The sequence below is a fragment of the Gavia stellata genome, chromosome 22, assembly GCF_030936135.1.
Source record: "Gavia stellata isolate bGavSte3 chromosome 22, bGavSte3.hap2, whole genome shotgun sequence".
NCBI lineage: Eukaryota > Metazoa > Chordata > Aves > Gaviiformes > Gaviidae > Gavia > Gavia stellata.
In genome coordinates this window covers 100,432-124,689 of record NC_082615.1, presented here as the reverse complement: position 1 = coordinate 124,689, position 24,258 = coordinate 100,432, and the positions used below count along the sequence as shown (strand labels likewise).

The 24,258-nt window shown below is 52.1% G+C and overlaps 1 protein-coding gene across 1 annotated transcript in view; it reads right to left on the bottom strand.

Annotated features, from left to right (window-relative positions):
* Positions 1-1,805: 1,805 nt before the first annotated feature.
* Positions 1,806-24,258, bottom strand: part of LOC104256265 (NACHT, LRR and PYD domains-containing protein 12-like) — a 34,906-nt gene continuing 12,453 nt past the window's right edge. The window contains 2 exon segments of the mRNA XM_059828229.1: positions 1,806-2,156; positions 4,648-4,702. Coding sequence (XP_059684212.1) covers positions 1,806-2,156; positions 4,648-4,702 — 406 coding nt within the window.

Genomic DNA, 24,258 nt, shown 5'->3' with positions numbered 1-24,258 from the left:
CCTACACCGTTTTATACTCTTTGACATGGGAGAGAAGGAGCCAGCCTCCAGCTTTTGCCTTTGGGAGTGGTCCACTCTCCCAACAGCTGGGCTGAGCTGCGGGAACCTTTGGGATCTAGGTCTCGGTGTTCACATCAGAAAATGACTGAACAGCAAAGCCCCACGCTCCTTCCCAGGAAGGAACACGGGAGAGTCACCCTGGAGTGCTCAGCACCTCCAAATGACTTGAGCCTGACTTTGAGACTAATTTGTCACCAGCCACGTCCCCCTCACGTTCTGGAAGGATACCACCAGCTCATATGGACAGGAGTCACTCACACTTGGCTGGAGGACTTTTCACCAGGACAGAGCATGTGCCTCAGGCTTGGCCGTGGCGTCTCTGTTCTGTTCTCCCTGGCGCTCACCCAGCATCTCATCACAGGCTGCTTCTCTCCCAGCACAGCTACCAGTCAGGAATGAAGAGGGAGCTGAGGGGCACCAGCCCCACTGCACACAACCCCTCTTTTCACCTGCCAGAGCTCCAGTGCTGCACAGAGTTGAAACGACTGCACTGCTCCCCTGAGCCCAGACCTCTCTGTGCCTTGAAGGTCAGACCTTGAGCTGGGGGAAATGGTGCAGAGGCCAGGCTTGCTGCCCCTGGTGGGTATGGGATTGCGCACCGTGGGATGGACACTGATGGCAGGGCTCTGGGAGCCCCTCTTTCTCCTCCGCCTGCTTCATTCCTGTCTTGGATAAGGGGAGCAGTGCACAGCCTTGGGGGCTAAGACCAGAACCACTTGCACCCTGATCATTCGGAGTGGTTTCTCCAGCTCCAGCCCACCCCGTGGCCGTGTAATTGCAAAGACATGTGAACAAGGAGGACTGGCAGATTCACAATTGCCTCCGGGGCAGGAGCCCACGGTCAGAGGGAGGACTGGCCTGGGAAACGCTATGCTCTGCCGAGCTCCTTCCCCAGACTGCTGGCACTGCCCGCTGTGGATATGAAAAATTCCTGGGATTCACTTTGTGGGTTCTTAACAAAGACTATCCTAACAAAGTAGCCAGGGCCATCATTGGCTCTCATTCATCCAGCGCTCTGTTGAGTCCCCGATGAAATCAATGCAGCACAAGGGCAGTCAACAGAAATTTTGGGCTTCCTTCATACTTTGTTTTGTGGCTTTCGAGGTGTGCCGATGCGTAGTGGGGCTCCTTCCACAAGAGCTCTCGCGCCAAACTGGCCTTGTCTCCGTTGCTATGGGATGTCAGGGACGGAAGACGAGGCGCTCTCAAGCCCAGGAACTACGGAGAAGCCCGTAGTTTTTCCAAGGGAGGAGCTCTTTTGGATACTCAGCTGGTTGGGATGGGAGAAGAGGAGAGAATGAAACATGACTCTCTTGCAAAGCTGATGCCCAATGTCTTTAATGAGAAAATCAGAGGAAAATGGAAAAGGCGAGACATTAAGCAATGCATTTTGGAGGCTGAGTAAAGCTCAGAGCAGCGCTGCCATCTGAAGGAAAACCTCCACGCCAGCGATGCTCCTTTTCCAATTCCCCTTCAAGGCTCTGGCAATCATGTATCACCTAGACCCGCTGCAACAGAAGGAAGGAGGAGGTATTTCATGGGGAGCATAAGGTAAAGCAGAGCAAGAGGGGGAAAGAGAGAGGCTCCCCGGGAAGAGACGGAAGGCCAGCGCAGGCCCCTTCTTCCTCCAGGCGGAGTGGTGGGAGCTCGGCTCCTCTGTGGACCGTGGCCGCGCTCTCAGGGTTGGCTCCAGGGCTTCCCTCGAGGCTCCTGGTGCTCAACCACGGGCAGGCAATCCACGGGCTTCAGCGGAAGAGATTGCCCCGTCCCAGAGGCCCGCAGAGCCCACGGCCCAGACCGGACCACCCAAAGCCCCCAAGCCCCAGGGAGCCCCCAGAAGCGATGGGCACACTGCCAGCGCTGAGAGAGCTCCCCACGGCAGCCGACGCGGTGGATCCCACGGCTGTGCTCTGCGGGAAGGAGCTGAGGATTGGGCCCGGCAGCGTCACTGTCACTGGCGAGGGCTGGATCGCAACGCTGGAGTTGGCACACCGCATGATGCACGGCTCGTTGCAGCTGTTGGCAAGCGGGGTTGGGCCACAGGCGGCTGGCAGGCACGAGCTGTAGCACGACATGTCTTGCGGAGGGAGGCGACCCTGCAAGACCGGGAGGGAGCAGAGGGCATTAGCTGTCGGGCCCTTTCAGACCCCCAGCTTGGCTCCTCTGAGAACAAACAGTGCTTGGGAGCTCAGTGGAGAGAGCTGAGTAGTTGGGATGGGGCACGAGTCATGAAAACTGTGTTCAGCGGGAAGGCCCGCAACGGTGCCCTGCTGGGCTTTTGGCAGGACACACAATGCACCCTCCTCTCCGCCGCCCTAACCTGCCTGGTCACACCCTGCCGTATCTCTTCTCTCGCCAACCTGGGATGTCTCGCCCACAGGGATCTAGCCTAACCTGGCCAGAGTTACTTGCAACGCCCTCGTGAATGCAGGGTCTCACTTGGTAAACATTCTCAAAGGCGGAAGCAGTGGCATGGCCCAACAGTTGATGGACCTCCAGTGTGTGCAGGGAGGGGGTTTCTGAGCATTTTGGTGGGCCTGCGGTGGGTATTTGTTTGTAATTGAAGGGTGATCTGAGAGGATCCGTCCAAACGCAAGGAAGCTCCACCTGTCCAAGTCAAGCTCCTTCGCAGCCTATGCCTCAGCTGGCCTTGCCACTCCCAGGCATGCGTGCCGCACGGAGGCACTCTGCTACCTCCAGTTGCTCCATTACCAAGGGTACGTCTGCAGGCTGCGGGGATATTTCACAACAATCCTTTGCTCAGCCTTGAAGGCTGCCGTTGAAAATCGGGTAGGGCAGGCGTCCCAGAGAGAGAGTTCTCAGTAAGCCCCCTCCCAGCATGAGGAAAGGGATGCCAGGTTTTTCAGACGGGTTGAGCGTAGCCTTGATGCTGTGGCCTCAGTCAGGGAAAGATTTTCTACAGCAGACCAAGAGGCTCCCTCTTCTTGGCATCGGGCTGTGTACTTCCTGATCATCAGCCCCTGTACCAGCATCAACTTGTTCACTCAGCCAAACGGGTCTCCTTCTCCCCACCCCCCGCCCACGAGACCCCTGGTCTTGTCAGCTCAGGCTCCTCTCACCCACTTCTCTCCAGAGGGGACGTGTCTGAGTAAAACTCAACAGGGCCTCTGAAGACAGCAGCCCCTATGGAAGAAGACGTCTGTGGTGGGACTAGCTCTCCTGAGGAAGCTCCTCGTCATGTCAAGAATGCAAAAGGAGCATTGCTGACCTGCGAATGGTGGAGGAAGTGCCCAGCTGTTGGTTAGAGAGTGCTGGCCGTACGTCCTGAGCCTTGGAAAGAACCACGGCTGGCAAAGAAACCAACCAATGCCCTGCTTCACATCCTAGACCATTCACCAAGGACAAGGGAGGCAAAACGCATGCAGCCCTCTCCACGAAAACTGTCCTGCCAACGGAGGAGACGAGAGGCAAAATGAACTGAGACTTACCGACTTCACAGAGCAGAGGAAGGCACGAGGAGAGGATAGAGGAGCTGGGAGTTGGGCACACTTTTATACTGCGGCCCAGAGCCCCAGGGGAGCTGAGAAATGACACAAACATGAAGCATGTTGAGAAACAGCAATTTTGGCTTCTCAGAGCTCTGCTGGCAGATGAAAGACATGCCTCCTTCGCCTGAAATGCTTGGCTCCCTTCTCATCCTGGGTAGCACTGAAGTGATTTTGTAGATAGCAATTATGTTTCTTCCCCAGACCAACGCTCGCTTGAGGTCTCATTCCAGTTGCTGGTGAAGCCTTGCAGCAGATTCAGGCCATGAGCAGGTGTTGTGTGCATCCTGCCCTTCCTGGGGAACATGGCCACCACTTACTTAGGACTTTGCCCGTGGAGCATGCCTGAAGGCCACTCAGAAGGGTCTCTCTTTGACGGGCTGAGGCCGACCCTGGGCAACACCAGTGCCTGCAGGCTACGCAGTTGCTCAGAGCCCAGCCAAGCCTCTGCAGGATGGCTGTTCTGATGAGGGACAGAGAACGGACGAGACTCAGATCCCCAGGGTGATTGGAAGGGGATGGTCAAACAAGGCCCTCCTGCGGTCTGGAGAGAAACCCCGTTGTGTGCAGGGATGGGGACACTGAGGCCATTGCTGGGGTGGATCAGGCTACTCGGTGGCAGATCTCTGCTCCCCTCGGCCCGTGGTGATGCACACACTTTCCAGCCATGCAAAGGGAGCCCAGCAGTTCAGCTGTCGTCTTCAGTCAGGAAAGGCCAGAGTGTTTTCTTTGGGAACTGCACAGCCCTTGCCTTGCCTGCCCGGACTTCACTCATTACTCTCCTGAGGAGAAGCAACGGCTCAACGTGGCCCTGGAGAGTGATGAAGGAGCCTGCTGACTCATGCCCAAAAGTGAGCCATCACCCAGTGCACCTGTTTGCTTTGGCGCAGTCTTCCCAAACAACACTCATCTTTGCGTCATTGCCCGGTGGCTTGTTCAGGGTCACCGACCCAAGAGGGTCTGGCTTGTTTTCCCTGGCTCAGGGACGGATTGGCACATTCAGGGCCCTTTAATTGCAAGGTGGCACCAGCAGACCACCTCGGAGTCACCTGTGAGTCACCAAAAAGTGCTGAGGCAGTACGAGAGACCTCAGCTCCACCTCGGTGCGAATCATCCGTGCACTGGCATCAGGGGCTCTGGGGGAAATGGATTCAGACCTGCAGAGGACCCTAGGCGCAACCTCATGTCCACATTCCTGCAGAAATGCAGCTTTTTGTACAGTGTTGTCATGGCGGTTAGCATCTTGCCCAACCACTTGGTGACTCCTTGAAATCCTGTCATGCTCCTTGGTGAAAGAACAGCCAGAGGAGGACAGCACGGACATGCCCTGACCTTCCCACTCCCGGACATTTCTGGAGCACAGACCAAATTGAGGAAAGTTGCCACCCCTATGTGTCCAGGGCCTGGGGAGCCTGCTCTTTTGACAGACCGGTGTGACAGACCACTGGACGGAGGCTGCAGCCACTGAGTGGCACCAGATGGTGCTCCCTGCTACCCTGGGAGACATAGAGGAGACTGTGCCAGTCTGGAAAGGTCTGGGGGGAGGTCAAAGGCCAGGCGTGTGTCGCCAGCCCTGAGAACTGCCTCGAAAAAGCCTCTGACTGCCCGTGCTGCTTGGGATGCTGGGCCACGCTCTCAGGTGGGGGGCTGTGCCGATTAGGGGAAGGGTCTTGGTAGGGGGCTGTTGTCTTCTCCTGCAAAGCGTTCATGGCTCTGTCTCACTTCAGAGGTGGGGGAAAGTCGGCTTCAGGGTGGTACCGGGAGGAAGAAATGTGACAAAACTAGAGGGAAGTTGTGATGCTCCTCTACTCGAAGGCTCAAGTCCTTACTTGAGATAGTGGCAGACTAGGGCACTTTGGGCTACGATGCATGGCCATTCTCAGATTTTTTTGCTTTTGCGAAAGGGAACAGCCCTTTCATAGGTCCTTGCTATTAGGGAATCTAGCACGCATCTCCTACAGCACCGGTGGGACACACACCGCTGTGCTCCCCAGGAGAGACCTGAGAGGATCTGTTGTTCACCCATGCACAGTCCAGCCAAGGGCAGGTCAGAGGTGCTGGCCTAAGGTCAAAGTCTCTCAGGGGGGTTGTTTTGAATCACACCCGTGACAAGGACTGAAAGCAGATAAGCCTGGAGACCTTCATTTTTGCTGTGAACATTTCTGTTCACAAAGGATTTCTGGTGCCTGGGAACACGGGTAAAAACACATGGGAGGTTAGAGGGCAGGACACAAAAGCCTAGTGCCCTTCTGCACTCCTTTACCAGAGCTCATTAAGGAGACACAGGCAGGCTGGAGGAGGAGGAGAGAAGTCCGCGTCTTTCCCGGTAACTTAGAGCCTGCAGCACAGAGGGGTGGCACCAGGACCTATTTAGTGAGGCAGGCACCGCTCACAGAGGAGAAGGGTGAAATCCTGCATGGCAAAAGGACCCTTTTCCCTGGCTGGGACTGAAGTTCAGGTTGGTGCAGAGGGAGGGCAAATCCTGAGCACTGGAGCACCAAGATGGGGTGGGGAGACCAGACCTTCCCACACCCAGGGGTGGAGAGCCACCCAGCCCCAGGAGGACAGACCCCTGGAAAAACACATGCCAGGAGAAGCTGAAAAGGGACGAGTGCCAGTGCCTTTCTAGAGCACTCAGCAGTGACTCAGATCACAGCCTGAGAGCACCAGAGGGGGAAGAGCGCTCCTGCCTGGGGAGCTCAGGAGCCTGCTTGAGGGGGAAGGACATGGGCACCACAGGCGTGTAGACACTCACAGCAAATGGTACTGAGCCCTGCCCTGGGCTTGGAGACTCACTCCCTGAGTGCCCAAAGGAAGTAGGGAAGGAGGACTGAGGATGGTACAGGGAATGCCTGGCTGCCCTGTCCCCGCAATTGAGCTGCGACTCTGCCACAATCGGGGCTGTGTCAGCTCCTCCTGTAACCACCCTCCCATCTCCTTTCCTGCTTCCAGGAATCACGAGTGTGGCCCAGGGAGGGCTGGGACTCTCATTCTTGAGAGTCGGATCACTGTTCCAAAAAAACCCAGATGTGCCGTCTCCTCTTGCTCTCCCCACAGAGGCCTCTGGCCCCCACAGCAACCTGCAGGGAGCAGTTCCACAGGTGCCTTGTGCATGGAGTGACTCTGTCTGATGATCTCACCAGCTGCCCTGAGACACTGGGGCTGGCTACTGCTGCTGCACTTCTGCACACCATTCCAGCTTTCCAGGCCAAGTTACAAGTGTCATTCCTCAGGTGTCGAGTCTGATGCTGATCATTTTTGTGTCTCCGTCAGCAGCCTGGACAGTGGGGCAAACAACACTCTCAGCAAGTTCATGGGCAACAGCAAGCTGGGGCAGATCCCAAGGGGCAGAAGATATGCTGGAGGGGAGGGCTTTGAGAATCCAAAAGAGAGGGCTGACAGGGCACCTGCAAAGTTCAACAACACAGATGTGACATCCTGCAGTCTACTTAGAGCAACCCCATGGAATGGTACAGGACAAAGCCAGACTGGCCAGGCTGCAGCCCCACAGGAAAGGATCTGAGTTGTCCTGGTGAACACGGAGATGAGCCGAAGTCAGCAGTGCAGCCTCACAGCAATGAAGGCCACTCACGGAGTGGCTGCAAAAGGGAGAGCAAAACCAGCAGGTCAAGGGAGCTGATCATTAGCCCCTTCTGCCGCTCTGGGTTTTCGCAACGTGACATTCAGTGTCTTGTGTCTGCTCTGTTACCACCAGTTTAAGAAGGACACTGACAAAGTGGTCAGTGACTAGAGGAGGCCATCAAGATGGCTAAGGGTCTGGAGCACATGGCATGCAACAAGAGGCTGTTTGGACAGACCCTCTGGGATCACCCTTAAGTTACAAACACCCACCAGGGTATTTGTTGAGCCTTGAAAAGAGAAAACTGAGGAGAGGACACTGTGGTTTCCCTCAGGTGCCCACAGGGAGGCAGAGAGAAGGTGGAACCTGATTCTTCTCCAATATGCACAGCAAAGGGACAGAAGGCAATGATTACAAGCTGCAGGAAGAGCATGAGAAAATAAGTGCTCTTACCACAAGGGATGATCAAAAGGAGCACAAGCTTCCCAGACAGACTGCAGCGCCTCCATCCTGGGAAACATTCACAGCTCAGCTGGACAAGGCCTTCGGCAACCTGATCAAGCTTTGCCTTTGAGCAGGACTGGTGTCCAGATGACCTCCAGAGGCCACTGCCAATCTGACTTCTGCTCTCATTGCTGTGTTACGCAGGTGCCAGTTCACGCTTTGGCTGGAGCGCAGAATTTTGTCTCCTCCCTTTCCCTGTCGCTTTGGCTCTGTGCGGTAGAGGTTGCAGCAGCAGCAGCCCTGTGAGTACCAGGGGCTCACGGCTTCACAGGTATTGCCACTGTCATCTCCTGAGTGGTCACAGTAGGGACCAGACCTGTATTTTCAGCCATAACTGAAAAAGTAAGTGCATTAAATCCCTCTTTTGCTGCTCAGGGTTTAGTCCCCTTCGTAGATGTGATGGGGGGAGTCCTTCCCCATCCCCAAAGAGCACAACCTCTTTGATTCCTCTAGGTTTGACAAGGCAAGTTTTAAACAGATGAGCTTTAACTGCTCCCATTAGACACTGACCTCATTCTGTGCCTCCCTGCTGGAATATTAGTGCATGCAAGGAAGGGGAGATATTCAACACACACATGCACACACACACGCACGTGCGCGTGCACACACACACACACACACACACACATGCGCATGTGCGCATGCGTGTGCGCACACACACACACACAGTTGAAGCAGGAAAATTTCTGCATGTGATAAGAGCAGGTGACGAAAGGACTTTTTTTCAGGGCAAAAGTAGATTGAATAGAATTTATCAGGTTGACAATACCTGTGAATCAGCCAGGGAAACATCTGCCAGTGCTCTGTGCTGCTGGTTATGCCAAGTGCCCTACAGCAGCTGAAGTAGAAAACCAGACACTAAATCCAAAGTGCTGGGGAGTGCAGTCTTCCCGATTTGGGCTTTTTTGTTCTTGTTTCAAAGGTATGAAATTCCCCGTATTGATTTGACAAGGAGGTGGCTGAGGAGAAGCATGCATAGACTTGTGATCCACTTTTGTTCTTCAGACCTGCCCCTCTCACAGCCTCCTCCTGCCAAGTCTCAACCCCAAGGGGAAGGTGTCTGGGAACTCAGTCAGGCCCTCGTTGGCTGCCTCCTGCCCTCAAGGGTTTCCAGGCACGTGCCCAGAGCTGTCTCTCCAAGCCTGCTGAGTTAGGTAGAGAGGCGTGCTCTCTCCTTTCCCCTCGGCTCTGCTCAGCCTCAGCAAAACCCAAGCTTCTCTGAGGCATCTCTTGAGGAGTTTGACCTTGGACAGCCAATCTAAGCTTGGGTCAGCATAGATACAGCACGGCCTGCCTGCTGGCCTTGAGGTGGAAAGAGTTGTGTTATGCTCTCATCTAATGGGAAAGGAGGGGAGGGGCAAGAAAAGGTGTCTCTGTCCTGGTTTTATCTCTTTGCGAGGTTCCTGAATTGCACTTTGCAGGGAGGGCAGGGGGAGAGAGGAGCAGGAGGGCTGTACTCAACTTCCACCCTTACCCATGGCTTTTTTGGCACTGGGTGCCTGGCAAACATTGCTGGTTAGAGCATGTAATAGGATGCAGGCTTTAATGGGACTTGAATTCTTGGCTGGTGGTTACGGCACAAGTCCTCTAGCAGGTGGACTGTCATCCCCCACCCATCCTGTCGGGGGGGGGGGGGCATACACACCTTTTCTCTTCCTTTTCTTCCCCATCAGATAAGAGCATAACACAGGTCTTTCCAGCCGAAGAACAGCAGGCATGCTGCCCCCCAGCTCAGCTGGTCACCCTGCGAGACCCAGCAGTGTGTCCCCCAGTGACCTCCAGGCTCACAACCAAGGACTTGGCTCCCTAGGAAGAGGTGCCACAGGAGGAGCTTGAATTTTGCAGCAAGCAAGCAAGAGTGAAAGGAACAGAGAGGGCAGGCAAGTATCCCTGACTAAACAGGTTTTTCTTGCTGGTTTGGGGTTTGTGCCTGGCAACACTTTAGGGCAGGAAGCAGTGGCCATAGCCCTAACAATGCTTTGTGGCCTAGAAAGGCCTTGGGGTTTTTTATGATTGTTTCCATAACCATTTGCCTCTTCTCTCCTCCCCTCCCCTCCCCCTGTGATTTTATACACAGGACCTCTTCTCTGGCCCCAGCCCATGGACACATTCCAATATTTCTCACTAGGAAGGACAGAAAGCAAGCTGGGAAAGCTGCTGGGACACCACCTTCTGTGAGTGAAGATAGCTTGTCTGGGAGACATCTTCGCTCCCTGCCCTTCACTTAAGAGAGGGCTGGCTCTTCAAATCCTTCCCCACCACACTTCACCCTGGAGGAGGACTTTGACTGTTTAACATGGCATTACAGAATCACAGAATCACTACGGTTGGAAAAGACATGCAAGATCATCAAGTCCAACCATCAACCAACACCACTATGCCCACTAAACCAGGTCCCACAATGCCTCATCCACACGTTCCTTGAACACCTCCAGTAATGGTGACTCCACCACTTCCCTGGGCAGCTTATTTCAGTGTTTCACCACTTTCTCAGTAAAGAAATTTTTCCTAATATCCAGCCTGAACCTCCCCTGGCGCAACTTGAGGCCATTTCCTCTTGTCCTGTCGGCTAGTCACTTGGGAGAAGAGACCAACACCCACCTCACCACAACCCCCGTTCAGGTAATTGTAGAGAGCGATAAGGTCTCCCCTCAGCCTCCTCTTCTGCAGACTAAACAACCCCAGTTCCCTCATCTGCTCCGCATAAGACTTCTGCTCCAGATTCCTCACCAGCTTCTTCTCCCTTCTCTGGACACGCTCCAACACCTCAATGTCTTTCTTGTAGTGAGGGGCCCAAAACTGAATACAGTATTCGAGGTGCGGCCTCACCAGCGCTGAGTACAGGGCCACGATCACCTCCCTAGTCCTGCTGGCCACACTGTTTCTGATACAGGCCAGGATGCCATTGGCCTTCTTGGCCACCTGGGCACACTGCTGGCTCATATTCAGCCGGCTGTCAATCAACACCCCCAGGTCCTTTTCTGCAGGGGAGCTTTCCAGCCACTTGTTCCCAAGCCTGTAGCATTGCATGGGGTTCTTGTGACCCAAGTGCAGGACCCGGCACTTGGCCTTGTTGAACCTCATACAATTGGCCTCGGCCCATTGATCCAGCCTGTCCAGATCCCTCTGCAGAGCCTTCCTACCCTCCAGCAGATCAACACTCCCTCCCAACTTGGTGTCGTCTGCAAACTTGCTGAGGGAGCACTCAATCCCCTCATCCAGATCATCGATGAAGATATTAAACAAGACCGGTCCCAAAACTGAGTGCTGGGGGACTCTGCTTGTGACCGGCCGCCAACTGGATTATGCTGCATTCACCACGACTCTCTGGGCTCAGCCATCCAGCCAGTTTTTTACCCAGCGAAGAGTGCACCTGTCCAGGCCACAAGCCACCAGCTTCTCCAGGAGAATACTGTGGGAGACAGTGTCGAAGGCTTTACTAAAGTCCACTTAGACAACATCGACAGCCTTTCCCTCATCCACTGGGCGGGTCACCTGGTCATAGAAGGAGATCAGGTTGGTCAAGCAGGACCTGCCTCTCATGAACCCGTGCTGGCTGGGCCTGATCCCTTGGTTATCCTGCAGATGCCCTGTGAGCTCCCTCAAGATGAACCTCTCCATAATCTTCCCCAGCACCGAGGCCAGGCTGACAGGCCTGTAATTCGCCGGATCCTCCTCCGGCCCTTCTTGTAGATGGGCGTCACGTTGGCAAGCCTCCAGTAGTCCGGGACCTCCCCTGTTAACCAGGACTGTTGGTAAATGATGGAGAGAGGCTTGGCAAGCTCCTCTGCCAGCTCCCTCAGTATCCTCGGGTGGATGCCATCAGGCCCCATAGACTTGTGAGTGTCCAGGTGGCATAGCAGGTAGGTAACTGCTTCCTCCTGGATCATGGGGAGTTTATTTTGCTCTCCATCCTTGTCTTCCAGCTCAGGGGACTGAATCCCCTGAGGATACCTGGTGTGGCTATTAAAGACTGAGGCAAAGAGGGCATTAAGTACCTCAGCCTTTTCCTCATCCTTCATGTTGATGTTCCCACCCCCGCTGCGTACAGTAAAGGATGGAGCTTCTCCTTGGCTCTCTTTTTCTTGTTAATGTATTTATAGAAGCATTTTTTGTTATCCCTTACGACCGTGGCCAGGTTGAGCTCTAGCTGGGCTTTTGCCTTTCTAATTCCCTCTCTGCATGACCTAACAAGGTCCTTGTACTCTTCTTCAGTTGCCTGCCCCTTCTTCCAAAGGTGGTAAACTCTCCTTTTTTTTCTGAGTCCCAGCAAAAGCTCCTTGTTCAGCCAGGCCGGTCGTCTTCCGCGCCGGCTCTTCTTATAGCACATGGGGACTGCCTGCTCCTGCGCCTTTAAGATTTCCTTCTTGAAGAAGGCCCAGCCTTCCTGGACCCCTTTGCCCTTCAGGACCATCTCCCAAGGGACCCTCTCAACCAGTGCCCTGAACAGGCCGAAGTCTGCCCTCCAGAAGTCCATCGTAGTGGTTTTGCTGACACCCCCTCCTTACTTGGCCAAGAATTGAGAACTCTATCATTTCATGGTCGCTAAGCCCAAGACAGCCTCCAACCTTCACTTCTCCTAACAGACCCTCTCTGTTTGTAAACAGCAGGTCAAGCAGGGCACCTCCCCTGGTAGGCTCGCTTACCATCTGTGTCAGGAAGTTATCTTCCACACACTCCAGGAACCTCTGGGACTGTTTCCTCTCTGCTGTGTTATATTTCCAGCAGACGTCCAGTAATTAGAAGTCCCCCACAAGAACAAGGGCTTGCGATTGTGAGACTTCTGCCAGTCGTTTGTAGAACGCTTCGTCGGCTTCTTCATCCTGGTTGGGTGGTCTATAACAGACACCCAGCAGGATATCTGCCTTGTTAGCCTTCCCCCTCATCCTTACCCATAAGCACTCAACCTTGTCATCACAATCGTTGAGATCTATACAGTCAAAACACTCCCTAACATACAGAGCCAGCCCACCGCCTCTCCTTCTTTGCCTATCCCTCCTGAAGAGCTTACAGCCCTCCATCGCAGCACTCCAGTCATGCGAGTCATCCCACCATGTTTCTGTGATGGCGACTACGTCATAGCTATCCTGCTGCACAATGGCTTCCAGCTCCTCCTGTTTGCTGCCCATGCTGTGTGGATTGGAGTAGATGCACTTGAGCTGGGCTATGGATTTTGCCCCCAACATGGGCACGCCACCCCTAGGCTCATCTCTAGGCAGCCTGCCTTCATCCCCTTCCCCCTTCAAATCTAGTTTAAAGCTCTCTTGATGAGGCTCGCCAGCTCATGAGCGAGAATCCTTTTCCTCCTTGACGATAGTTGAACTCCATCTGCCGCCAGCAGGCCCGGTGCCGTGTAGACTGCCCCATGGTCAAAAAACCCAAAATTCCTCCGATGGCACCAGCCCCTGAGCCACGTGTTAACTAGGTTCGCTTTCCTGTTCCTTTCAGTGTTCCTCCCCGCCACTGAAGGGATTGACGAAAACTCTACCTGTGCTCCCGATCCCTCAACCAGTCTCCCCAGTGCTCTGAAGTCCCTCTTGATCTCTTTTAGGCTAATTTGTATAACCTCATCGCTGCCAACCTGCAAAACCAACAGTGGATAACAATCAGTGGGCCATACCAGACCAGGGAGTTTCCTAGTGACCTCTCTCACCCGGGCCCCAGGGAGGCAGCAGACTTCCCTGTGGGTTGGGTCTGGTCGGCATATTGGGCCCTCTGTTCCCCTCAGAAGGGAATCGCCAGCGACAATTACCCTCCTTTTTGTCTTCGTAGAGGTGGTTGTGATGCGTGGGGCAGACTGACTTGCCCTAGGCAGCCCCCTGGAAGGACTTTCACCCATATCCTTGTTATCCTGGCCCTCTGCCGCATTAAAAGGAATGCAGTTTCAAAATTTGTCTGTCAGAGTCCCAGGACTTTCACTGATCTATTTATCAGAGCCCCAGAAAAGGACTTGCACTGAGCAGATGCACAAAAATCAAAATTAGTTATTTTATTGACAGCGACACATATATGTTTGAGATTGCCGTTGATAAATTCACTAACTACAACAGTGCTACTAATTAAGGTTAATATTGCTAGCAAACTTGTTAGTAATACAAGAACCCAGGGATATCTTTCATCCAGAGGGCGAGAGGCACAGTGCTTACCCAGAGAGGCGTCCCTGCCTGGGGTGGAGGAAGAGAACGCAGCCCATTGACTGGTCTGTCAGGTATCAAGGTTCTTCTCTCCCACCTTAACAATCATTTTCTCTGTCTTTTATCCCCAAAACTATGAGGTTCCCCCCCCATATGTGACGTGTAGCATGATTTGGGTGCAGAGATGAGTGCTATAGTCATATATGTTTAGCATGACCTCTATAATCTTCATTAGCATACACAGGGGTGTGAGTTGTAATATGCATTTCACCAGTAATGAGGCAAAGGTCAGTTATCGGACACGAAGCCTTTTCAAAGAAACAAAGAACCTCTCACATTCCTGTTATTTTACTGTCTTTGCTGACCATAAGCAGGCCTGTCCTGCCTCCTCAGGGCCCCCTCCTTATCTGCATCCTGTGTTAACCAGGCAGGTCTCCACTCCTCCGGGTCGCAGAAGAGATAGCAAGTGCAGTCTTAATGGTTCTTTGTGCACAGGAATCCCACCTCATTATCCAAATTCCACACCCTCAAGTTCCAGAGCCCCATATCTGTTGTGTAGGGGAAGCTGGGAAGGTGAGGGAGGCCGGGATGGGATTCGCCTGCTGCCCCGAGCAGGGACCTTTTTCCATTCTCCTTCACCTCTTAGGTCCCCTCCTTCTGCCCGGTGGCAAGAACAAAAGGGATCCTCTGCTTCTCCTGGAGCCTCCATCCTCTGCCTTTGCCTCAGGGATGGTAGGGCGTGGCTCCACCAGTCTATCTCCCTCTCATACTCCCTGATACTCCTCAGCCTCTCCACTTCCTCTTTCAGCTCTGCCACCAGGCTGAGCAGATTGTTCACCTGGTCGCACCGCACACAGGTGTTGTCTCTCCCGACCCCCAGTATGAGCGACAGGCTTAGGCACTCCTGGCAGCCAGAGACCTGGACAGCCGTGTGCTTGAGCGGGAGCTCCATCTGGGTCGCCACATTCCTTCTGGCAACGGCTTTCGGCTGGGTGGAGACCATAGCTGGGCCTCTTCTGGGAGGGCACCCTCTCTCTCCCTGCGCTTTCGCCTTCACGGTTTGCCACCTTAGGAAGGGTCCCTGTTGCGATCCTCTGCTCCGGAGCCCTTCGCCTTGGTGACTTTGCCGAAAATTGCTTCATTTCCTTTGGGTTTCAGCTAAAACTTCTGCTGGAGCTCCTAAGCTGTCAACACCTTGAAGCAATCATGGTCTTGGTTTCCTCTCATGCTTTTCTTTTTATCCCTAGAGAACATGTGGGTGTTTAGTTTAGTTTACTCTGAGGGTTTGGTGGGCACACCTGAGTGGCACAGTTCCTGACTGGTGACTCCACAAGAAGCTTTTGGCCTGTGCCAAAATTTCTTCACATGTTTTAATGCCTTTGACACCCTACCCCACACCTCTGGTAAGGCCAGGGTGGTTCTGCTCCTCACGTTCTCCACAGACCCCTGTGCTGCCACACGACCAGCCCTCCACCCTGTCTTCCCCACAGTTGTCTTGGCAGGGTATGAGCTCTCAGCACAGAGCTGGGCCATGCGGTGTAGCCCAGGAATACAATATTGCCATAGTTGGTAAGGGGCTACCAGCCTGGCACTGACTGTGCCAGGCTCAGGCTTGTCAAGCTTGCTTTGCATGAAATTGTTTCGATCTGCCCAGAGCTCTGGTTTCACATGGCATAGCTGTAACCGCAATTTTTCTAACAACCAGGTGGCTGTCTAATTTTGTTTTAGTTTTGCTTTGTATGGTACAACCCTCTTTTTGTTAGGGGGTTGTGTTATTGCAAGAATACAACTCAATTGTATTATTGTGGTGTTGTTGCTCCTGTAATTTTGTACATTTATCACAATAATAATAGAGCTTTCCTGCATGGAATGAGACACTCGGGACTCAGGTAATGACACAATATAAAGGAATATGAGACTGAGACAGCAAAGGCCTTGAGAAGAGGAACATGGCATGCAATGTGGAGGAGTAACAGGCATAGGATGAGAGTTGGGGCACAGGGCGGCTCTGGACACCAGGAGCCTAAAAATATCTCACCTTTGGACAGTGAAAGAAATGCAGCCCTGGGGCTGGACAAAACCAGTTTCAGGGAGGTAACAAAGAGAACAAAGAACAAGTGACCAACTGTGCTGGTTTTGGCTGGGAGTTCATATTCTTCATAGTAGCTAGTACGAGAGACTATGTTTCGGATTTGTGCTGAAAACAGTGTGGGTAATTCAAGGATGTTTTAGTTACTGCTGAGCAGTGGTCACACAGAGTCAAGGCCTTTTCTGCTGCTCCTACCACCTTGCCAGCTGACCCCAACTGACCAAAGGGATATTCCATACCATATGACGTCATGCTCAGCATATAAACTAGGGGGAAAGCTGGCTAGGGAACCGCTGCTCGAGGCTGGGCATCGGTTGGTAGGTGGTGAACAATCATTTTCATTTGCATCACTTGTCTTTACTGGGTTTTATTTCTCTCTCTTTATGTTATTTTCCTTTTCATTACAATTTTTTTTTTTATTATTATTATTATTATTATTATTATAATATTTTATTTCAATTATTAAACTGTTCTTATCTCAACTCACGAGTTTTCTCACTTTTACTCTTCTGATTGTCTCCCCCATCCCACTGGGGGACAGGGGGAGTGAGCGAGCAGCTCCGTGGTGCTTAGTTGCCAGCTGGGGTAAAACCACAACACCAACCTATGTAAAATGCAGCATGTATAGAACCCGTAGGGATAGCGTGAACTTGCAGACAAATGAAGAATGAGCAAGGTGTGAACACATGTTAGCAAACATATGAAAATGAGACCAAGAGGATCCTAGGAAGAATCCATCATCATCACTATCACAAGCTTACTCCTCCTGGGGGAGGACAGGAAGTGCTGCGGACTTGCCAATCCTTTCCCTACCAGACAGATACCACCAACCTCAGCAATCAGCTGAGCAGTGGAAGGGTGGGCACAACAGTACAGAGAGACAGAGGCACTAGCAAGTGTGTGTATATCCACCTGAACTGTGTGGAATTATTCAAAATTTTTCCATAGTACTATTCTTCTTCTCTTTTACTTTTTCTCCCCCACCACCCCCCCAAAAAAAAAAAAAAAAAAAATTGATCTGGACTAATAAGAAATCTTTGATTAGACTTGATTTTAAGTTTACTAAGAATAAATCCTTGGCTTTACATATAAGGTGTTTCCTTTTTCCCCATTAGACTTTTTTGAACATAATAGCACCACAGTGCATATTTTCAGTAATCAGTGCTTGCAAAACATGAGTTTGTCATTCACATAGGACAGCTCAACAGAAGACATACACAGCCTTCTCTTGAAGAAAGCAATCCAGAGAACTCTACCTCCTTTAACTGAGGAATAAACCATCGTAAACATCAACTGGCACCTGCCTGGTGAGAGAAAGTGGATTAGATAAATTTTCTCATTTAACAAGTACCTAGGGCATCAAGAGCTCTGACCACATTCCATGGGTCCAACAAAAGGTGAATGATCTGCTCAGCCTGGTGGCAGAGCTGAAAGAGGGAGTGGAGAGGCTGAGGAGTATCAGGGAGTGCGAGAGGGAGATAGACTGGTGGAGCCACGCCCTACCGTCCCTGAGGGAAAGGCAGAGGATGGAGGCTCCACGAGAAGCAGAGGATCCCTTTTGCTCTTGCCACCGGGCAGAAGGAGGGGACCTAAGAGGTGAAGGGGAATGGAAAAAGGTCCCTGCTCGGGGCAGCAGGCGAATCCCCTCCCGGCCTCCCTCACCTTCCCAGCTTCCCCTACACAACAGATATGGGGCTCTGGAACTTGAGGGCCAGGATAACAAGGATATGGGTGAAAGTCCTTCCAGGGGGCTGCCTAGGGCAAGTCAGTCTGCCCCACGCATCACAACCACCTCTACGAAGACAAAAAGGAGGGTAATTGTCGCTGGCGATTCCCTTCTGAGGGGAACAGAGGGCCCAATATGCCGACCAGACCCAACCCACAGGGAAGTCTGCTGCCTCCCTGGGGCCCGGGTGAGAGAGGTCACTAGGAAACTCCCTGGTCTGGTATGGCCCACTGATTGTTATCCACTGTTGGTTTTGCAGGTTGGCAGCGATGAGGTTATACAAATTAGCCTAAAAGAGATCAAGAGGGACTTCAGAGCACTGGGGAGACTGGTTGAGGGATCGGGAGCACAGGTAGAGTTTTCGTCAATCCCTTCAGTGGCGGGGAGGAACACTGAAAGGAACAGGAAAGCGAACCTAGTTAACACGTGGCTCAGGGGCTGGTGCCATCGGAGGAATTTTGGGTTTTTTGACCATGGGGCAGTCTACACGGCACTGGGCCTGCTGGCGGCAGATGGAGTTCAACTATCGTCAAGGAGGAAAAGGATTCTCGCTCATGAGCTGGCGAGCCTCATCAAGAGAGCTTTAAACTAGATTTGAAGGGGGAAGGGGATGAAGGCAGGCTGCCTAGAGATGAGCCTAGGGGTGGCGTGCCCATGTTGGGGGCAAAATCCATAGCCCAGCTCAAGTGCATCTACTCCAATCCACACAGCATGGGCAGCAAACAGGAGGAGCTGGAAGCCATTGTGCAGCAGGATAGCTATGACGTAGTCGCCATCACAGAAACATGGTGGGATGACTCGCATGACTGGAGTGCTGCGATGGAGGGCTGTAAGCTCTTCAGGAGGGATAGGCAAAGAAGGAGAGGCGGTGGGCTGGCTCTGTATGTTAGGGAGTGTTTTGACTGTATAGATCTCAACTATTGTGATGACAAGGTTGAGTGCTTATGGGTAAGGATGAGGGGGAAGGCTAACAAGGCAGATATCTTGCTGGGTGTCTGTTATAGACCACCCAACCAGGATGAAGAAGCCGACGAAGCGTTCTACAAACGACTGGCAGAAGTCTCACAATCGCAAGCCCTTGTTCTTGTGGGGGACTTCTAATTACTGGACGTCTGCTGGAAATATAACACAGCAGAGAGGAAACAGTCCCAGAGGTTCCTGGAGTGTGTGGAAGATAACTTCCTGACACAGATGGTAAGCGAGCCTACCAGGGGAGGTGCCCTGCTTGACCTGCTGTTTACAAACAGAGAGGGTCTGTTAGGAGAAGTGAAGGTTGGAGGCTGTCTTGGGCTTAGCGACCATGAAATGATAGAGTTCTCAATTCTTGGCCAAGTAAGGAGGGGATGTCAGCAAAACCACTACGATGGACTTCTGGAGGGCAGACTTCGGCCTGTTCAGGGCACTGGTTGAGAGGGTCCCTTGGGAGATGGTCCTGAAGGGCAAAGGCGTCCAGGAAGGCTGGGCCTTCTTCAAGAAGGAAATCTTAAAGGCGCAGGAGCAGGCAGTCCTCATGTGTTGTAAGAAGAGCTGGTGGGGAAGGCTGTCGATGTTGTCTAAGTGGGCTTCAGTAAAGCCTTCGACACTGTCTCCCACAGTATTCTCCTGGAGAAGCTGGCGGGTCATGGCCTGGACAGGTGCACTCTTCACTGGGTAAAAAACTGGCTGGATGGCTGAGCCCAGAGAGTCGTGGTGAATGCAGCATAATCCAGTTGGCAGCCAGTCACAAGCGGAGTCCCCCAGCGCTCAGTTTTAGGACCAGTCTTGTTTAATATATTTATCAATGATCTGGATGAGGGGATTGAGTGCTCCCTCAGCAAGTTTGCAGACGACACCAAGTTGGGAGGGAGTGTTGATCTGCTGGAGGGTAGGAAGGCTCTGCAGAGGGATCTGGACAGGCTGGATCAATGGGCCGAGGCCAATTGTATGAGGTTCAACAAGGCCAAGTGCGGGGTCCTGCACTTGGGTCACAACAACCCCATGCAATGCTACAGCTTGGGTATGAGTGGCTGGAAAGCTGCCCCTGCAGAAAAGGACCTGGGGGTGTTGGTCGACAGCGAGCTGAATATGAGCCAGCAGTGTGCCCAGGTGGCCAAGAAGGCCAACGGCATCCTGGCCTGTATCAGAAATAGTGTGGCCAGCAGGACTAGGGAGGTGATCGTGGCCCTGTACTCAGCGCTGGTGAGGCCACACCTCGAATACTGTATTCAGTTTTGGGCCCCTCATACAAGAAAGGTGTTGAGATGTTGAGGTGTTGGAGCGTGTCCAGAGAAGGGAGAAGAAGCTGGTGAGGGATCTGGAGCAGAAGTCTTATGAGGAGCGGCTGAGGGAACTGGAGTTGTTCAGTCTGGAGACGAGGAGGCTGAGGGGAGACCTTATCGCTCTCTACAATTACCTGAACGGGGGTTGTGGTGAGGTGGGTGTTGGTCTCTTCTCCCAAGTGACTAGCCGACAGGACAAGAGGAAATTGCCGCAAGTTGCGCCAGGGGAGATTCAGACTGGATATTAGGAAAAATTTCTTTACTGAGAAAGTGGTGAAACACTGGAATAAGCTGCCCAGGGAAGTGGTGGAGTGACCATTACTGGAGGTGTTCAAGGAACGTGTGGACGAGTCATTGTGGGACCTGGTTTAGTGGGCATGGTGGTGTTGGTTGATGGTTGGACGTGATGATCTTACAGGTCTTTTCCAGCCATAGTGATTCTGTGATTCTGTGAAAAGGCGCTTCCAGACACTGCAATTTTTAATAATGCTGGCAGAAAAATACTGTACTTCAGTAAGAATGTGGGCATTGAGTCACAGGTCCAGTGTATGCCTGAGAGCATTTGCTGCAACTCTATTCATGCAACAAGAGAATGGCCAGGTGCCACCTTGCAATTAAAAGGTCCTGAATGTGCCACTCTATCCCTGATCCAGGAAAAAACCAGGCATGGCCATCTGGATTGCTGACCTGAACAACCCTCTGCAGCACAATATAAGGGTGTGTGTGAGGTCTGTGGCATGAATGTCCTTACGCAAAAAACCAGCTTGGTTTGGGATGACTTTCAAGCAAGCACTCAGCAGTCTCTTATCCCTCTCTGATGCTCAGTGGCTTTCCCTCTCACAACTTCTCCACTTCCCAAGCGGGATGGGTGCCCCCACTTGGAAGAAGTCAAGAAAGCCAAGTCTATAGAGCAATGGCTATGCAATTTTCAGAGAACAGTTTGACCTTTCTTCACTTGAAGAAGTCACAAAACACCTTGCATGGCAGGAAAATGTGTGAACCACAGAGGCTGGAGGTAAGCAGAGGCCCACTGTGAAATGGCCTGGGGATCTGAGTCTCCTTCATTCTCTGCCCTTCAGGCAGACAGGCATCCTGCAGCGGCTTGGCTGTGCTCTGAGCTCTTCCATGTCTCTGCAGGGACTTGTTTTTCTCAAGTCAGCCTTGAGGTCAGCCTCAGCCCCTCAACCTGAGCTGCATCAGGAGTGCTTCACATCTGAAATCCTAACTGAGTGGTGGTCAGATTCCTGTGGTGGGTTGGCCCCAGCCAACAGCCAAACACCCACACAGCCACTCGCTCTCTCCCCTCTTCTGCAGGACAGAGAGAAAATAGAAGGAAGGCAAGAAGACTTGTTCGTCAATATAATAGGAGTTTAATAGGTGAAGAAAAAGTTAATCAGCACTGTCTCCATTGCTGCCCTTTGGGCATGGGTCTGAGGGAAGTATCTCTAGCTTTGAAAAGTCCTCTTCTCTTTACACTTGCCCCAAATGTGTCTCAACACTTACTATTCTTAAAGTCTTTCTCTGAAATCAGGGACAGCCTTCAATTAAATTCTGAAATAAAATAAACACTATCCCTTAGCAAGGGCTCAATTCCTGAGGTAATCAGAGTCATTATTTTAACACAGTAGGCCTGTAATTTTCAAATGTCCTATACTTTCAGCAACTAGAGCTCAGAGAAATGAAGATGAGAAAGCCTGGTTCATTAACTCAGGTCATCCACTCCCATAGCCTTTCCATTACTCCTTAGGGGCATTTCCTTTGGAAACAATTCATTTTAGTGACTCTGTTTGAAGTCGCTCAGCTCCCATTCTTTTTCAGATGATCATCCAACTAACTTTGTGTTTTATGACACAATTATGCAATGACACAGAGACCTGGACTTCATTGTAATTTCTCTGTTGAGTGACCTTAGGCAAATTCACCTCTTTGTTTTTCCTCCAAAGTTAAAGAGTTGGTTGGGATATGATCCAACAGTCATCCCATGGGCCATGTCTCAGTACTGACATGCTGTGGTGGGTTGACCTTGGCTGGACGCCGGGTGCCACCAAGCCACTCTACTCCCCTCCTCAGCAGGACATGGGGGGAAAACTCGTGGGTCAAGATAAAGGCAGTTTAATACAGCAAAAGCAAAGGCCGCACGTGGAAGCAAAGGAGAGCAAAAGATTTATTCTCTACTTCCCATCAGCAGGCAATGTCCAGCCACTTCCCAGGAAGCAGGGCTCAGTACGCTTAGCGGTTGCTCCAGAAGACAAACATCATAAATAATGAATGCCCTCCCCATTCCTTCTTCTCTTAGCTTTTATTGCTGAGCAGATGTCATATGGTATGGAATATCCCTTTGGTCAGTTCGAATAAGCTGTCCTGGCTATGTTCCCTCCCAAGATCTTGCCCACACCCAGCCTACTGGTGAGGTGTAATGTTGGAGAGACAGCCTTGATGCTGTGTGAGCCTTTCGTTATATATTCTCTCCCCTGTCCAGCTGAGGAAGGGGAGTGATAGAGTGGCTTTGGTGGGCACCTGGCATCCAGCCAGGGTCAACCCACCACAGTCCTTTTTGGTGCCCAACGTGGGGCATGAGGAATTTGAGATAAGGATAGTAATTGGGAAAGGTAACAGGCAAAACATGGCCTGAACAATGTTAGAGAGTGAAATTATCGTGGGGAACTTCTGTTGTTGTAATGTGAGGAAAGGACGAGGGGTGGATGGCATGTAAAGTGTCTACTTTTGTTTGGTGTTGTGATCATGTTATTTTGATTTTGGTGTGGGGAATTCGTTTTGTTGCTGTGAGTGAAGTTTGTGAAGATTTTGTGATGAATGTGGATTTTCATGATAATTCTTAAAATATGTGATTCACAGAGGCAAGGGGAGGAATATATTGGTTTTGCATGGCAAGGTTTTGGTAGCGGGCGGGCTAGAGGGGTGGCTTCTGTGAGAAGCTGTTAGAAGCTTCTGCCATGTCTTATACAGCCAATGCCAGCAGGATCCAAGACGGACCCGGCACTGGCCAAGGCTGAGCCAATCAGCAACAGTGGTAGCGGCTCTGTGATAACATATTTAAGAAGGGGGGGAAAAACTGGGAAATGGCAGCCAGGAAAGAGAGGAGTGAGAATATGTGAGAGAAACAACTCTGCAGACACCAAGGTCAGTGAAGAAGGAGGGGAGGAGGTGCTCCAGGCGCCAGAGCAGAGATTCCCCTGCAGCCCGTGGTGAAGACCATGGTGAGGCAGGCTGTCCCCCTGCAGCCCATGGAGGTCAGTCCACGGTGGAGCAGGTATCCACCTGATAGCCCGTGGAGGACCCCATGCAGGAGCAGGTGGATGCCTGAAGGAGGCTGTGACTCTGTGGGAAGCCCACGCTGGAGCAGGCTCCTGGCAGGACCTGTGGACCTGTGGAGAGAGGAGCCCATGCTGGTCAGGTTTGCTGGCAGGACTTGTGACCCTGTGGGGGACCCACGCTGGAGCAGTCTGTTCCTGAAGGACTGCACCCTGTGGAAAGGACCCATGCTGGAGCAGTTCATGAAGAACTGTAGCCTGTGGGAAGGATCCACGTTTGAGAAGTTTGTGGAGAACTGTCTCCCATGAGAGGGACCCCACGCTATAGCAGACGAAGAGTGTGAGGAGGAAGGAGCGGCAGAAACAATGTGTGATGAACTGACCGCAACCCCCATTCTCCGTCCCCCTGCGCTGCTTGGGGGGAAGAGGTAAAGAAAATCAGGAGGGAAGTTGAGCCCGGGACGAAGGGAGGGGTGGGGGGAAGGTGTTTTTTAAGATTTGTTTTTATTTTCTCATTACCCTACTCTGATTTTGATTGGTAATAAATTAAACTAATTTCCCCAAGTCGAGTCTGTTCTGCCCATCGTGGCAATGGTGAGGGATCTCCCTGTGCTTATCTCGACTCATGAGCCTTTTGTTATATTTTCTCTCCCCTGTCCAGCTGAGGAAGGGGGGTGATAGAATGGCTTTGGTGGGCACCTGGCATCCAGCCAGGGTCAACCCACCACAGATGCTTCCATCCATATTCATGTTTTGTCCTGGAGAAAAAGGGGAGTGGTTGCCTCAGTGTGTGTGGAGGTTGGGTGAGTTTCTGCAGCAGAGGAATATGGCCAGAGGAAGAATCCCAAAATTCAGCTCCTCACCCACACAAGTTGTGTTTGCAGCACCAGATCTACAATGTTAGCTCTTTGGGTAAAAGTTGTTCCCTGAGATGTGTTTTACAGTGGCCAGTGCAGTGCAGCTGCAGCTTATATGAAATCTGAAATACTGATCAGGTGCAAATTCTGGAACAATCAGATTCACCTAAAGGTGGGATTTTAGCTGTTCAGTAGATACTAATATAGGCCGAACACAACTGTCACTCTTGAAGACTTCTACTAGCTGTTTCTAGGCCCTGAAAAAAGAAGAG